The sequence below is a fragment of the Lissotriton vulgaris genome, chromosome 4_1 (genome assembly GCF_964263255.1).
Source record: "Lissotriton vulgaris chromosome 4_1, aLisVul1.2, whole genome shotgun sequence".
Lineage (NCBI taxonomy): Eukaryota > Metazoa > Chordata > Amphibia > Caudata > Salamandridae > Lissotriton > Lissotriton vulgaris.
The window spans coordinates 2,043,564,736-2,043,582,272 of NC_141691.1; the positions used below are offsets into that span (position 1 = coordinate 2,043,564,736).

Consider the following 17,537-nt stretch of genomic DNA (forward strand, 5'->3'; position numbering starts at 1 on the left):
TAACCTGTGCTTAATCCTCTGGTCGCTTTGCATTAAAGCAGTCACATGCACTGTGTTAAATATTTATGCAGCGCACTAACAATAATAAAGGGAAAACATAACACAAGAAAAATCCCACACCTATTTTTAATAAATAGAGAAAATGTTAATAAATTAAGGACATCAAACAAATGAAATCGAATTAGTAGAACCAGACATAGGAATTTTTTACGTTTTAAGTGAAAGATAGCGCCTGAAAGAGCAAAGCACCAACGTCTCTATCTGGTCATGTGAGACCAGACCAAAGTCAAAACCTTAAGCTAATTGTGGTGGAGTCACGTTCGTCTCCACAAGGTGGTAAGCCCGTCTCACTTTACCTTCAGACTTAGAAGAATGTTTGAGGAAAAGTTCCTAAGATAGTAAAGTTCAGCAGGGCAAGGCAGCCGGTGGTGTCCGAGGAGGAGGCATTTTCATTAGGAAGCAACTGGACAGAGACGTAGTGAAGGTTTCTACCTCCGAACTTTGTCACTTTTAGAAAGTCGAAAATCTCCTGCGGTACAAAGCTACAGACTGTAGCCAACGAGGGCTCCATGAGGCTGGAAACCATTGCTGAGGGGTCCCGCTGAACAGGATTTGCTGCTGTTGACAAGAACAGAGCCGGAGCTTATGCGGATCTGTCTGAGGTCCGGCAATGCACCTCAGACAGATTGACAGGCAGATAGGTCCCGGTCTTCTGTTGGTTCTCAGGTCAATTTTGATGAAAAAGTTTCAAAGTCCCAACCTTTAGTGTCATTCAGGAGCAGCACCTTTAGTACCACCAACAAGGGTCCAGGACTGGAGGGACATCACCTGGGAGGTTCAGAACTCACTCTAGAGTGGTGCAGGGTTCAAGGTCTCTGGAACTTGTTACGACCCTGTAGTTCATACAAGAGGCAAGCCAACTAGCCTTGCGAGACACTCTAGCAGTCCTGGGTTCAAGCAGCGGGGCAGGCCCCAAGCTATAGGGCAGACCTCTGGGGATTGCAAGCCAGGCCTCAAGCAGCAGAGCACTCCTCTGCTAGCAGCAGGTACTAGGTAGTCTTCGATCAGCAGGGCAGTCCTCAGGGGCCCAAGGCTGTCCTTCTGTTATCCTGTGCAGGCCCCGAAGTGTACTGAAAATGTGCTCCGAGGGTCCAATATTTATACCTGGTGCCAGCCTTTGAGGGGGGTGAGGGGCATCTAAGCTACCCCCACAACTGGTTCTGGAAAGTTCCTTCCTTCGTCTGCTTAGCCACCAAGAGGTCTAGGGTGACAAAAGAGGTTTCTTTATATGTGTTGGAGGCAGCCCCTATTAAACTCAGGTGGTGTAGAGAACAACTCTGCCCCCACCCATCCTGTCAGGATAGCCTACGCTGTCTACAACTACACCCTATTGTCTAAGTGTCTGGGAGGAGTGCAAAGAGCCTAACAGCAAGGTCATGTCACCTTGTTGTTAATGCAGTTGGCATCATAAGTGCGATGGCTATGCCCTGACATGGGCTCTGTGCACACAGTGCCACTGGAACCAACCAATACTGGCTTATGAACCCAATTCAGGGCAAGACCAGTCTTGAGTTTCTCGTGTTCTGGTTCAGGGAGTATCTGGCCTGGCAATGTGGGCTGGACTGTTCAAATTGGAGTGGGTTCAAGACTGATATGCTCATGGCTGGGTCCAAACAGAGGTGGCGGGGTATGTAAAATAATTATGGATTGGGATACAGCCTCAGATTAATTCAATCATTCCTTTGTTGTTTTTGCAGTTGACGTCCTAAGTGTGACAAGTATTCCCAGATGTGTGTCCCGTTTTCACTGTGCCACTGGAACCTAGTTATACCTGACTGATAAGCCCTATTCAGGGCAAAACTGTTCTTGAGTTGTTTGTGTTCCAGTTCAGAGAGGACCTGGCCTAGCAGTTTGGGCTGGACTGTTCCCATTGGAGCAGGACCAAGACTGATTTGCATATAACGTGGTCCAAACTTAGGTGGCATGGTGGACTAAAAATGATGGCTAGGATGTGACCCCGAGCAAATGCCTTTGGCTCAAATTAATTAAAGTGTTCCATCCATCACTTTTTGTAGTCGTTTATTCTGCAGTAGCACACAACTTCCGCCCAATCAAAACATGTGCTCCTGGCTACCCACATGTATCAAAGCCCAAGCCTCTCTCTGTCGTGCTCCTGAAACCTGTTTTCTAGATTGGTCACCATATGTGTGGCGATAGCTGCGCTGTGAAGCAAGACCTAAAAGTAGTGAGAAACAAGCATTTACAATGCAATGGTCTCGGCATTATTAAAGGTAGAGCTATTGGCAATGCTCATGAAATTTTTTTTTTTAAACATAAATAAATGGTATTGTAATTTACAATGGCAATAGGTGAGTATTAGAGAGTAGTAGAGAGTATTTGTGGACACAGAGCTACACACACAGACAGAGCTGCGCACACACACACAGAGCAGCGCACTCACACACAGACAGAGCCACGCACACACACACAGACAGAGCCACGCACACACACACACAGACAGAGCCACGCACACACACACACAGACAAAGCCACGCGCACACACACACAGAGCCACGCACACACACAGACAGAGCCACGCACACACACAGACAGAGCCATGCACACACAGACAGAGCCATGCACACAGAGGCACATAATAACCGGGATGACAAGCAGGGAACAGAGGCACAGAAAAACCGGGGGAACAGAGGCAGAGAAAAACCGGGATGGCAAGCAGGGAACAGGAGTAAGAAGCAGACTAGAGAGCTTCATGGAAGGAGTAAGACTAAGGCAGTGGGCACACCAGGAGTAAGATGCAGACTTGGAGGGAGCAAGACTTGGATTAAAACCTGGGATGACGAGGCAAAGTATGGGCTCATAACAGTAGTATCTGAGTGGAACAGTGGTGTCACAGCAGGAGCATGCACACTGGCAGGCAGGATCTATCCATGTCGAGGCAGAAGAAAACAAAAGCACACATTCGAAAGGACAATCCGAAATTCTGGAGGAAAGGTTATTATTTGATGAGGAATAAGGTGTTTGTCAGAAAACATTTCTCAGGATAGCAACGGGTAGGTGTGAGGGAGAGCAAAGAGCAGTTAAAGGACATAAGCGGTCTAAACCATGGACACTCCAAGACGCGAAGAAACATACAAAGGGTCCAAACTACAGAGAGATTCTGAGGAAGAGAGAAGCAAAAGAGACCCAAGGCACAGTGAGAGACTATGGGACAGGGAGAGACATGCACTCGATCAAACCACATAAAGGCTCCAGGATAGAGAGAGAGACGCAGTGAGTGGCTCAAACCACAGAGAAAGAAGCAAAAAAGACACAAGCAATGAGAGAACATCAAGTAAACTGAGAGGTACGAGACGAGCACACACCATGACCGGGGGAGACTCAGGAGGGGTCTAAGCCACAGAGACGTTGAGGCAAAGACAGCAGAGTATGAGATACAAAACATAGAGCTGACCAACCCACTGAAGTGCCAGAGACACCAAGAGGGAAGACACAAGCACACACCGCCCCCAAGCACTGACTCGTAACGGTGACGCCGACCCCGCGCCCCCTGGCCCCCAGTACTCACGATGGTGACGCTGGCCTTGCGCAGGTCGCGGTTCTCTTCCTGCTGGGCTTTGCACTTGAGCTTGTAGTTTTCTAGCTCGATCTTGAGGACCTTGTTCTCCTGCTGCAGAGACGCCAGCTGGTTGCTGCGCTCCTCCAGGCGGAAGGGCGAGATGACGGTGCCGGACTTGCTAGAGGAGGAGAAGGATGAGCTCTGCATGGCGGTGGAGTCCGCACCGTCTGTGTCGCTCTCGCTGGCGCTGTCCGCCACGGTTGACCCGGGCCACGGGGCGGCGAGGAGCATAGACGGCGGCAGAGCGTGCGCGCGAGTGCTTACACTGCGCATGTGCACCTACCCTCGGTCGTTGGGACATAGCGTCTCGCAACCCGCATTCTGCAGTGGTTGAGCACAGCGCCATCGCCAGGTCTGCGAGGCGCCAATCAGGGTCTGCCAAGCCAGTCTGCAAACCTTTATCAGAGTACATAGGAACTGACAGAGCAAAGGAAGCGAAAGGAAAACAATACTCGTGCAAACTCCAGTTTGAAAGGGGATACATAGACGACTTTGATGTGGCACAAGCAGAGAAGCTCTAGGTTTCTGTGGGAACTGAGGTGAACTGCGCACTCGAGCGATGCAACTGGGGCTCAGGCTTTTCTATCCTGAGCAGGTATCACCTTTTAAAGAGAGGGAAGAGCATCTGTGGATTGGATTTGGATAACAGTGCTCACCCACAATAAGCCACTCTTTAAAAAGAAACAATTATTGCCTCGATCATTGCCGGAGATCCCGGACTACGGCAGGCTCCCACAAGGGGAGGGGGAGGGAGGAAGGAAGGGGGAGGCACCAGAGGGAAAGAGAAGAGGTGGGAAGAGACGGGGCAGGAGGAGGACACCAGGGGAGGGATCGTGAAAGAGCCCCGTCCTTTTCAGACTGGCGTGTTTTTTCATGATGACTTCACAGCGAGAAAGAAACGAAAAACACGCCCCCAATTCGAAATAGACGGAGCTTAAACTGAGTGACACCCCTCTCCTCCAATGGCTGGCCAGCATTTACGAGGCCAGCCAATGGAGAAGAGGGGCGGGTTCAAGCCCCGTAACTAAAAAACATTAAATCTTTGGACGGAACTGGGCGCAAGCACAGCCTACGGTCCTCGACCTAAAAAAGAGACAGAAATAGGTTAAAAAAGAAGAAAGAGAAGCAGAGATAAAGACAGAAAGAGGGAGAGAGAGATTGGTATAGAAAGTGACACTAACAGAACAAAGACAAACAGCAACCTAGCTTCAGCGGCCACTAATGAGTAATCTTTATTGCTTGATTAATAAAAATCGTAGCAAAACAGCTGCATATTAAAACTCATATAACTTAAAACAACGCTGGATCTGATAAAATCGCAGTGGTTTCATAAAATACAGAAGTATAAAACTTTCATACACGGAAGATATAATATTAACATGTTCAGGCACACAATGACTGCTGGGGGACTGTCCTCCTTAGAGTTCACCTAGGTTCAGGTATCTGTGTGATTAAATATAAAATACTTGCCAGGTTATGGGCAAGTCTAAAATTGGTCCTTTCCAGTGAGCAGAAACAAGATGCGTTAGCAGCAACCTAGGATGCTAGCCAGTTAGTTGGGGGTCGCCAGGTTTAGTTTTGTTTTTACAACTTTCATAAAACGTACAAAACTACAGGCTAACTGGACATCACCCACCCCCCTCGAAGCAGGCCTTCACTGCCTGTCTGCATGATCGTATTCGATTTTCGTTCAGGAGCGGCTTTAGAAGCTGTCTTCGTTCAAGATCTAAACTCTTACAGAGGCACAATAGATGTAGGACGTCCTCTTCAGGGTTATTGCATAGTCTGCAGTGGGGGTTGGATTTGTGCGTTTCCAAGGTGTTAAATGTGGGTTTACCTGTAGAATCCCCAGCCTCATTGCCAGATGGCTTTCCTTCATACTTCTCGAGAATCTTGTAATTAAATATGGCTGAGGAGCGCTTCTCGAGTAGCTCTGAATCACAAACCAGCTGTGTGATCTCTTATTTATGTCTGTTTTGTTTTTTCAGGGGAAATAATCTTCATAGATATGTTCACCAAGGCTTTAAAACTGTTGTAAGGACGTCTAAATTTCCACAAGTCCTGAAAAGCGAGCAGCCTTAATCCTAACTGAAGATAAACCATAGCTGGGCTGTCAGTCAGTTTTCCTAGACATCTCTTTCCACAAGTATGAGTTTAAGGAGCTTCAGCGGCCAGCTACCAAGAGAACTCTTAGTTTTCTCTATGTTCGTCAATTGCAGACACATCAGTATGAAACATCATTAAATGCAGCAGCATGTTTAAAAATGTTAAACTACATAATTAAAAGAAACTAAAAATAAATAAAAGCAAAACACGCCAGTGAGAAAACCAGCAACTGGGAGGAATGTTATAGGGAAAACATTTCCTGTATTTCAGTTCTAAACACGGGTAGTTTGAGTCAGGGTTAAATTCTGCATGTAGCGCCTCGGGTTGCCCTCTGTGAGCTCCTAGCAGCTGCTCAGTGAAGCAGGCAGACATAAATGTAAGTGCTTGATGGATGGTTTTGTACATGCTCAGCTCTAGTTTCCTCTGCTGCCCATAGCTGCCAGCGTATATACACATGTTATATATCATTAACCACATCTAAAAATGTAAGCACACAAAACACGCCCCATTGGGGCAGCCTCTGGGGCGATACCTACAGTGAGCCCATGCCAGCCCGCCCCTGGCACGGAGCCCTGGCATACAGGTGACTCACGAATGCAGTAGCCAGGCTGGTTGCTGTATTGTGCCATGAAAAGCCAGGAGGGACAGAATATAGGCATCCTGCCTAGCAGGGGCATAGCAGCCTGGATAACCCAGCGAGCAGGGGCATAGCAGCCTGGATAACCCAGCGAGCAGTGGCACAGCAGCCTGGATAACCCAGCGAGCAGGGGCATAGCAGCCTGGATAACCCAGCGAGCAGTGGCACAGCAGCCTGGATAACCCAGCGAGCAGGGGCATAGCAGCCTGGATAACCCAGCGAGCAGGGGCATAGCAGCCTGGATAACCCAGCGAGCAGGGGCATAGCAGCCTGGATAACCCAGCGAGCAGGGGCACAGCAGCCTGGATAACCCAGCGAGCAGGGGCACAGCAGCCTGGATAACCCAGCGAGCAGTGGCACAGCAGCCTGGATAACCCAGCGAGCAGGGGCACAGCAGCCTGGATAACCCAGCGAGCAGTGGCACAGCAGCCTGGATAACCCAGCGAGCAGGGGCATAGCAGCCTGGATAACCCAGCGAGCAGGGGCATAGCAGCCTGGATAACCCAGCGAGCAGGGGCATAGCAGCCTGGATAACCCAGCGAGCAGGGGCATAGCAGCCTGGATAACCCAGCGAGCAGGGGCATAGCAGCCTGGATAACCCAGCGAGCATTGGCATAGCAGCCTGGATAACCCAGCGAGCATTGGCATAGCAGCCTGGATAACCCAGCGAGCAGGGGCATAGCAGCCTGGATAACCCAGCGAGCAGTGGCATAGCAGCCTGGATAACCCAGCGAGCAGGGGCATAGCAGCCTGGATAACCCAGCGAGCAGTGGCACAGCAGCCTGGATAACCCAGCGAGCAGTGGCACAGCAGCCTGGATAACCCAGCGAGCAGTGGCACAGCAGCCTGGATAACCCAGCGAGCAGGGCACAGCAGCCTGGATAACCCAGCGAGCAGGGGCACAGCAGCCTGGATAACCCAGCGAGCAGGGGCACAGCAGCCTGGATAACCCAGCGAGCAGGGGCACAGCAGCCTGGATAACCCAGCGAGCAGTGGCACAGCAGCCTGGATAACCCAGCGAGCAGGGGCACAGCAGCCTGGATAACCCAGCGAGCAGGGGCATAGCAGCCTGGATAACCCAGCGAGCAGGGGCACAGCAGCCTGGATAACCCAGCGAGCAGGGGCATAGCAGCCTGGATAACCCAGCGAGCATTGGCATAGCACCCTGGATAACCCAGCGAGCAGTGGCATAGCAGCCTGGATAACCCAGCGAGCAGGGGCATAGCAGCCTGGATAACCCAGCGAGCAGGGGCATAGCAGCCTGGATAACCCAGCGAGCAGGGGCATAGCAGCCTGGATAACCCAGCGAGCAGGGGCATAGCAGCCTGGATAACCCAGCGAGCAGGGGCATAGCAGCCTGGATAACCCAGCGAGCAGGGGCATAGCAGCCTGGATAACCCAGCGAGCATTGGCATAGCAGCTTGGATAACCCAGCGAGCAGGGGCATAGCAGCCTGGATAACCCAGCGAGCAGGGGCATAGCAGCCTGGATAACCCAGCGAGCAGGGGCATAGCAGCCTGGATAACCCAGCGAGCAGTGGCATAGCAGCCTGGATAACCCAGCGAGCAGGGGCATAGCAGCCTGGATAACCCAGCGAGCAGGGGCATAGCAGCCTGGATAACCCAGCGAGCATTGGCATAGCAGCCTGGATAACCCAGCGAGCAGGGGCACAGTAGCGAACCAGCATGTCTAGAGTGGGAACAGCAGCCAAGCATGCTTTTCCAACAGGTGTGGTAACCTGGCATGCAGGCTCACTAGTGGAAGAGAAACCTTCCACATGCGCTTAGCTTTGGGCTCACTAACCTAGAGGGCGCACCAACCTTTGGCACCGAGGCTTGGCATGCACACACACAGGAGCAGAGTACCGGAGCATGAAAATCAAGGAGGGCTACTTAAGTGTGGGCATAGCAACCCACACTAGTAGGCATGAGTAGGCATCAGTATGCATGAGTAATCCCCAGTATCAACACACATTGAGGGTAGAATAGCCTCAAATGCATGCATTAGAAGCTTTGAGAGTGCATGGTTACCCAAGGGACTGTACTTTTTTTTTAGAATCCAGGTACACACTGCGATAATGGGCACAAAATAACCTTGAAGGTGCAGCCAGCTGGGACCAGCGGCGTAGGAAGTGGGATGTGGTGGATGCGGGCCACCCTGGGTGTCATCACTGAGGAGGTGACAAAATGGCAAAAATATGTGTTTTTAAAATAAAGGAAAAAAATTAGGGCTTACAACACTTAAAAAAATAATAATAATATTATTTAAACCGAGTGGTGCGCAGGAAAGAAAAAAACAGGAAGGCAAAGCTTTAAGTATCTTATTTTACCTTCTTTTAATAAATTCAATGCGGGGGTGACAAGAAATTTTCCGCACCGGGTACCACTTGACCTTGCTACTCCACTGGCTGGGACCGGGGAGGCTGGCAGAGGCAAACATCAATGGCAGAGATCGAGGGACCCGGTCCACTGAGCAGTGTAACACCTCTGTCTTAGAGATGTTAATTTGCAGCGAGTTGTTACTCAGCCATGTTGCCGTGGTGACCATACAATGGTGAAAGGTCTCCAGGGACACCGCATTCTCCCCTTCAAAGGAGGAGCCTGGATAACCCAGCGAGCAGGGGCATAGCAGCCTGGATAACCCAGCGAGCAGGGGCATAGCAGCCTGGATAACCCAGCGAGCATTGGCATAGCAGCCTGGATAACCCAGCGAGCAGGGGCATAGCAGCCTGGATAACCCAGCGAGCAGGGGCATAGCAGCCTGGATAACCCAGCGAGCAGGGGCATAGCAGCCTGGTAACCCAGCGAGCATTGGCATAGCAGCCTGGATAACCCAGCGAGCAGGGGCATAGCAGCCTGGATAACCCAGCGAGCAGGGGCATAGCAGCCTGGATAACCCAGCGAGCATTGGCATAGCAGCCTGGATAACCCAGCGAGCAGGGGCATAGCAGCCTGGATAACCCAGCGAGCAGGGGCATAGCAGCCTGGATAACCCAGCGAGCAGGGGCATAGCAGCCTGGATAACCCAGCGAGCATTGGCATAGCAGCCTGGATAACCCAGCGAGCAGGGGCATAGCAGCCTGGATAACCCAGCGAGCAGTGGCATAGCAGCCTGGATAACCCAGCGAGCAGGGGCATAGCAGCCTGGATAACCCAGCGAGCAGGGGCATAGCAGCCTGGATAACCCAGCGAGCAGGGGCATAGCAGCCTGGATAACCCAGCGAGCATTGGCATAGCAGCCTGGATAACCCAGCGAGCAGGGGCATAGCAGCCTGGATAACCCAGCGAGCATTGGTATAGCAGCCTGGATAACCCAGCGAGCAGTGGCACAGCAGCCTGGATAACCCAGCGAGCAGGGGCACAGTAGCGAACCAGCATGTCTAGAGTGGGAACAGCAGCCAAGCATGCTTTTCCAACAGGTGTGGTAACCTGGCATGCAGGCTCACTAGTGGAAGAGAAACCTTCCACATGCGCTTAGCTTTGGGTTCACTAACCTAGAGGGCGCACCAACCTTTGGCACCGAGGCTTGGCATGCACACACACAGGAGCAGAGTACCGGAGCATGAAAATCAAGGAGGGCTACTTAAGTGTGGGCATAGCAACCCACACTAGTAGGCATGAGTAGGCATCAGTATGCATGAGTAATTCCCAGTATCAACACACATTGAGGGTAGAATAGCCTCAAATGCATGCATTAGAAGCTTTGAGAGTGCATGGTTACCCAAGGGACTGTACTTTTTTTTTAGAATCCAGGTACACACTGCGATAATGGGCACAAAATAACCTTGAAGGTGCAGCCAGCTGGGACCAGCGGCGTAGGAAGTGGGATGTGGTGGATGCGGGCCACCCTGGGTGTCATCACTGAGGAGGTGACAAAATGGCAAAAATATGTGTTTTTAAAATAAAGGAAAAAAATTAGGGCTTACAACACTTAAAAAAATAATAATAATATTATTTAAACCGAGTGGTGCGCAGGAAAGAAAAAAACAGGAAGGCAAAGCTTTAAGTATCTTATTTTACCTTCTTTTAATAAATTCAATGCGGGGGTGACAAGAAATTTTCCGCACCGGGTACCACTTGACCTTGCTACTCCACTGGCTGGGACCGGGGAGGCTGGCAGAGGCAAACATCAATGGCAGAGATCGAGGGACCCGGTCCACTGAGCAGTGTAACACCTCTGTCTTAGAGATGTTAATTTGCAGCGAGTTGTTACTCAGCCATGTTGCCGTGGTGACCATACAATGGTGAAAGGTCTCCAGGGACACCGCATTCTCCCCTTCAAAGGAGAAAATAAGCTGGGTGTCGTCAGCGTAATTGGTGACTGAAATGCCAAATGTTTTTATTAGCTTGACCAGGGGGTGGAGGTACAGATTAAAAAGAATAGGGCTGATGGCCGAGCCCTGGGGTACTCCCTGACCGACCCTTTTAATGGTGGACTTAAAGGGGGGCAGGGAAACCACCTGATGTCTGTTGGCCAGGTATGAAACAAGCCAATCCCGGGCGATGTCCGTCACCCCAACCTCCTCCAATCTTCTGGTCAGGATGGCATGGCTGACCGTATCGAACGCTGCCGACATGTCGAGCAGCACTAAAAAGGCTGCTCGTCCATGGTCGGCACGCGAACGAAGGTCACTCAAGACAGTCACCAAGGCTGATTCGGTTCCATGCGCTGGTCTGAAACCAAACTGCGCCGCGTCCAGGCAGTCATTAACTTCCAAAAAACTGGACAGGTGTCTAGTGACCAGTTTTTCCAGGATCTTAATCGGAAAGGGAAGTAATGATATGGGTCTGTAGTTGGTGGGGCATAAGGGATCCAGTGATTCTTTCTTCAATAATGGAGAAACAACTGCTAATTTCCAGCTGTCCGGGACCTAGGCAGAGCCAAGGGATTGGCAACAAATTGCGTGGAGAGGAGGGTACAACTCTTCCCGAAATGCTTTCCAGAGTTTGTGCGGGATTACATCAAGAGGGGATCCGGAGGATACACTATCCGCTAGTACACCAAACTCTGCAAAAGACGGGAGAGGAAAACTTTCCAGCCTGGCTTTCCCAGCCTCCAACTCCGATATAGGAGGAAGAGCAGCCCCAGGTGTCGTGGGATTTAGGTTGCTCAGAATGGTCGCGATCTTGTCTTCAAAGGCCTTTGCCAATGAATCGCATAGTAGCTGAGAGGCAGGGATAGCGGTAGTAGCGCAGGCCGGTCGTGACAGCTCATTGACAATTTTAAACAAAGCTTGTGCTTTGTTTGAGGCCGACAGTAAAGTTTCCTCCAAAAACCTCGCTTTTGCACACTTAATCTGTGCTTTGTAGGCTGCCAGTTCCTGTTTGAAGAGAATCTTATCCGAATCCAGATAATGTCTCCTCCATCTCCGCACTTAATCTGTGCTTTGTAGGCTGCCAGTTCCTGTTTGAAGAGAATCTTATCCGAATCCAGATAATGTCTCCTCCATCTCCGCTCCGCCTGTTTACACTGCAGTTTAAGATTAAGAAGTTCCCTCGAAAACCCTGATTGATGTATTGTAAATAAATGTGCTATAACTATGCCAAAGCACCAGTGAATAATTAGGGTAATCATTTTGGAAATTATTTTACTTGTATCTATTCCTGTATCACTAACCTTTTCTGTTCATACTGTATTCAACCCAGGTGATGCAGAGTTATTAGGGCTGACCCCTATATGTTCTGTGAGGCACTAACAACAAAGGCACAGAGCAACCGGGCAGATCCATAAAAGTTGGGATAGAGAAAGCTGGAAGGAATATTGATTGCATAGTTGGCACACAAATGGACTGGCAAAGTACACTCATTGATGCCACAGTGCAGAATAGCATGGCATGGAGGCCTTGTGCGAGCCCAGAAGCGAGAAGGACAATTCAGATATTTTAAGGGCCAGTTTGCTTTTATCGTAGCAATCCTACACATCTATGAATTATGGGTAGAAACATATCTCTCTTGCTATCTCAATATTTCCCAGACACAAAGACACACAGACACACACACACATATACTCTTAATCTTTACTTTCGAATGTACGAATAATCAAAACATCAGTACAAGATCCTACAAACGCATATACAATGAATGTAAGTGCCCCAAGCTTCAAAACACAGAGTGGTGAATAGATCTATAGTGCACCCAGTTTCTGCAAGAGTCCATCTTTAAAGGGCCTCTGAACAGAACAATCATGCTGGGAGGTTGTAGGAGTGTTGCCCTATTGCCGCTCCTGGGGCGGCCATGTTGGTATGGTGATTTTCAGTGCTGCCATGCTTGTTACGCGCTAGGCATTATGAAAAAGGACCCGCTGCTAGGCAGACAAAGATCTCCTATTACCCATGGTCTCTAAGAGACATCCTTTGTTGGACTGATACCCAGTAGATGAGAGATCACAAAACTGTTATCTAAAATTGAAGAATGTAGGTTGCTACCTCTTGCGTGTCCTGAGGAAGTCACTTTGGAAGTTGTATTGTGGGTTGAAATGTCGACACCTTTTTTACGTGTGCACGTGTTATTTTTAGACAGAATACTCTTGAACCAGTAAATGTTGGGGTTTTAAAAAGCATTTGTCAGTGTGATCAATATATATTCCCTGTGCATTTATCGTTTGTGTCGCTGTTCAATTGCAGTACGTCTTCAGTCAGAACATCTATTGCCAAACTTGGATGTTAGTTTACAGGATTTTGTTTTAGTTCATAATATAAGCCTCTTTAACTACAATATGCATTGGTCATTTATTGACTTGAGGGGGTTTTAGTTAGCACTCACCAAGGAATCCCAAAATATTATTATATCCAAATGAATCTGAAGGATCATATATTATTTGTTATGCTTTGCTAAGCTTTCATCTTGCCTTGAAGATTGTGTCCTGCCAATTGGGCCATAATAAGGGCAGATAAGGTAAGTTCCTAAAGTTCTGCACAGTGGTGAAAAACCTCCTTTTCCTACTTTCTACTGGTGGTGACTCTTATGCATCGCCTCCTTGTCCCAGACCTCTGTCCTGCCTGGTCACATTGTTTAGCCACCTTGGGGTCCTCCAATGTGGTCAACTTGAAGCTTCTGCATATTTTTAACTAACACATTCCTCTAGTCTGAAGTCCCTGTGCTCTCTGCATAGGGTGAGAATCAATCACTAGAAAATATTTGGGGTCAGTTGTCCTTTGCTGCTCTACTGATATTATGACTGACAACACTTCTCTTTTACCAGGTACCTGCTGATTGCGGGGTATGATGATGGCACCCTGAGTGTGCTTGAGTGGCACTCCTTGCGTACACAGTGCCAGGTCAAGGCCCACGACGTCAGAAGGGTGACCGGGGTCATTTCCAGCCCTCAGAACCACTACATCATCTCTGCCGGTGAGTTCTGGCCACGATGACACTAAGTGTGGGATTAGATTACCGCTGTGGGCAATGAGGTGATAGAAAATGCAAAGGAAGAACATTATACATTTAGAATGAACCACTATGTGCACTAAAAGAGGGCAGAATGTAGTGACTGCTAGTATCATAAACATGTTGGGGCAGATTTAGAAGCCCCATGCTTCCTTTTGGTGCCGCCGTTGCGTCCCTTTTTATGACGCAGCGGTGGCGTAAAAATGTGGCCCATTTACAACGTGACGCATCTAGGGAGATCCGTCAGGTTGTAAAGCTCTGCGTCACATTATACCTGCATCTGGTATAATGTATACACGGTGGGCGTTCCCACGGAAAAAAGCCTTGTATAAGTGACGCAGTGAAATCTACAAGATTTCCCTGCACCACTTTTAGGATGCCACTTCGTCAAACCCTTACGCCTGCTTGGAGCAGGCGTAAGGAGTGACGCAGCACAATGAAGAACAGCCTCCCCATGCATTGCTGTTGCTGCGTTGTGCTTGCAACACGACTCCAGCAATGCGTGACTTCTGGGCCAACAGATGCATCAGAATTTCCGACGCATCGGCGCCATGGTGTGCCATACGGTGCATCCATGGTGGTACAAGGGTTTCTCAGGGTGGCATAGGGAAAGTGATGCACCTCTACAGATGCGTCACTTCCTTGTAAATCTGCCCTGTAATACCTGATTTCACATTGAATTTGTCATTTTTTCAGATATTGAATATGCCACATTTATGCATGGACAACAGCTGACCTTTTAATGACAGTGTTTACATGATCCCACTTGGATTTTTTTTATACAAAATCAGTAATCTGGCTTTCATTCAAGTTCAAAATATGACATTGTGTAATAACCTCTCCGCTTTCTCTAATTAGCAGTAATGTCCTCCTACACACAATTAGTACATACAGGGTTAATCTACAAGCAGCCCTCCTTGCTAGAGAGTTTGAAGAACTTTTCAAGACTACACAGAGCCTTCTTTTGCCTTGTCAACTTGTCCTAACCTTCAACGCCCTCATCTCCCATGTATCACACCTTTGACTTTCCTCCACCTTCTCCACAGGTTCAGACCTCACTATCAAGGTGTGGCACGTCTTCCCGTATGCCGATGAGGCCCTGAGCCTGGAAAACACATTTTACTGCTCCTACCCTGTGGTGCGCATGTGCGCAATGGCATCTCTGCTGATTGTTGCCTTCCAGGACCCCTCCACTGCTACCTACAGCATCGTTCAGTACAACCTGCACAGCATGGCCCGCGCCGACCACCCACCAGGAGATGACCCACGCGACGACATCACCGGTCAGAGGCCACATTACATGTCATATCCGGGGGTGGGGGTGGATAGAGACAGAAAGCATGCTCGTGCAGAGAGTGACGCGTGTTCTAGCTGAGTGGAAAAACAGAGAACTGAAGGCATGATGTGCACTTTGGAATTTGAATTTGAATTTTAAAATATTTGTAGAGCGCACGACTACCAAGCAGTTTCTTGGCGCTAGGGATGCAGATCCCTGGTCAGAGCAGGAGGTGGGCCGCTAATGGGGGAAGGCTTGGGGGAAGAGGAAGGTTTTGAGGGCTTTTTGGAACTCTAGATAGTGAGGGGAAGACCTAAGGGAAAGAGGAAGAGTGTTCCAGAATACAGGGGCGAGGGTGGAGAATTTCATACCTCCCAGTTTCTTCCTCCTAAATCGAGAAACCGTGAGAAGGAATTGGGAGGAAGAACGCAGCTCTCTACAAGGGAGATAGGTCTTGAGTTCAGAATTAATAAATGCAGGGGCCGTCTCTGCCCGGGCCTGGAAGGTGATACAGCCCATTTTAAAGAGGGAACGTTCCAGAATGGGAAGCCAGTGTAAGGCTTTGAGTAACGGGGTGAGGTGATGGAATTTAGGGAGGTTATATACAAGTCGGGCGGCCTGGTTCTGAACCAACTGAAGTCGCCGTAACTGGCAGGCAGGGATACCAGAATATAAAGCGTTGCCGTAGTCAATACGCGAGATGACCATGGCTAAGAGAATGATTTTGAAGGCAGAAAGAGAGAAAAAGCGAGAAATCTTTCGGATGGTGCGGAGAGTCATAAAGCAGGAGGAAACAACAGAACTAATCTGGGAGTGCAAGTTGAGATGGTTGTTCAATTTTATCCCTAAAGTCTTTACTGAAGAGGAGGAAACAGGAGGAGAACCCGGGGAAGAAGGCCAGAATGAGGGGTTCCAGGGACTGGGGCAACCACTTGTAAGAACCAGTTCGGTTTTATCTGGGTTTAACTTCAGGCGGTTGTGACTCATCCAGTCCCTGATGAAAATCATAATGGATTGGAAATTGTGAGTGGAGTCTGGGGAAGAGGACAAATTAAAAATAAGCTGGAGGTCATCGGCGTAGTTGTACACCGTGACCTCCATTTGCTGTAGTGCAAAAACAAGAGGGAAGATGTACAAATTAAACAACATGGGGGACAGGCAGGAGCCTTGCGGTACACCGCAATGAACCTTACGGGAAGGTGCAGAAAAGTCGGCCAGATGGACGGCCTTAGTACGGTCCCTCAGGAAGGAGGAGAGCCAAACCAAGGCTGATCCCCTGATGCCAGCCGCCTTGACACGGGTGAGCAAGATGGAATTGTCTACCGTGTCAAAGGCGGCGGATAAATCAAGGACCAGGGCCTGGGGCAGCTTGGTGTCCATTCCCTGTCTGAGGTTGTCCATGTCGGAAAGAGGGCGAAAGCCTGCCTGGCACGGGGCTAACCTGCCAGTTTCCTCCACAAAGGCACTAAGCACTTGGGTGACATGTCGCTCCAGTATTTTGTCTAAAAAGGGAAGGAAGAAATGGGGAGGTAGTTGGTCATGGAAGTATGATCTGCACCAGGTTTCTTTAAGATGGGAATTATAGTGGCAGATTTATGAGATTGTGGAACAATGCCCCGAGCAAGGGAACCGTTTAGAAAGACAAGAGGGGGCAAAGGACATGGCAGGTAAATTTGTCTGAGGATTCGTGTAGGGCAAATGTCCGAAGGAGATCCGGACTTGACCCTCAGGAGTAGGGACAAGAACAACTCCCTGGTCATAGGAGGAATGCAATCAATAAATGATTGATTGAGCGGAGGCTGAGGGTCGGAAAAGGAAGGAGAGGGGGGTGAGATGTTAGACTTGATAGTGGTAATTTTCTCAATAAAGAAATTATTGAGCGAGTCGCAAAGGGCCTGGGAGGGGGAAGGTTTGAGGGTGGCTCTGTCGGAGAAAGCTAGGTCCTGCATAATTGAAAAGATTTCTTTAGGTTGATTTTCGGCGGACAAAATTTTCGAGGAGAAATATTTGGTTTTAACAGTGAGAATGGCTTTTCTGTATTGGTTGAGGAGTAGGTGTATTGCAGTTTGAGTATGGGGCAGTAGGCGCGTCGCCAGGCGCGCTCTGCCTGCCGGAATGTATGTTTGTATGTATATGATATTTCTATAGCGGAGTGCTGTACAGGTCAAAAAGAAGCAGAACGTCAACGAGTAATGGACGGTTAATGCATTGTGATGTGGTACTATTTTTGTAAAAAAAAAAAAAGTATATTCCTTGGTAAACGGTATAAACAATCAGGCGCGATTGGTACAGGTAAGAGCGGTGGGGCAAGGCAGGGGCAGTAAGTCAACAGGCAACGGGATAGGGAAAATAAAATAAATATAACCTTTACTTTGTGCTCGCCGTATCGCCAAATCGGGGATGCAGCAACTGCAAGGTAAGTGGTTTTATTTATTTGTTTATTTATTTTATTTTCTCTATCCTGTCATATTTCGACTTCTAACCACCCAGCCCCAC

At 49.1% G+C, this 17,537-nt stretch overlaps 1 protein-coding gene across 1 annotated transcript in view; it reads left to right on the plus strand.

The window, feature by feature from the left end:
• WDR97 (WD repeat domain 97) overlaps positions 1-17,537 on the plus strand; it is a 474,462-nt gene that overhangs the window by 118,910 nt on the left and 338,015 nt on the right. The window contains exons 7-8 of the mRNA XM_086966430.1: positions 13,581-13,729; positions 14,812-15,048. Of these exons, the coding sequence (XP_086822556.1) occupies positions 13,581-13,729; positions 14,812-15,048 (386 nt within the window). The remainder of the gene's footprint in view (positions 1-13,580; positions 13,730-14,811; positions 15,049-17,537) is intronic.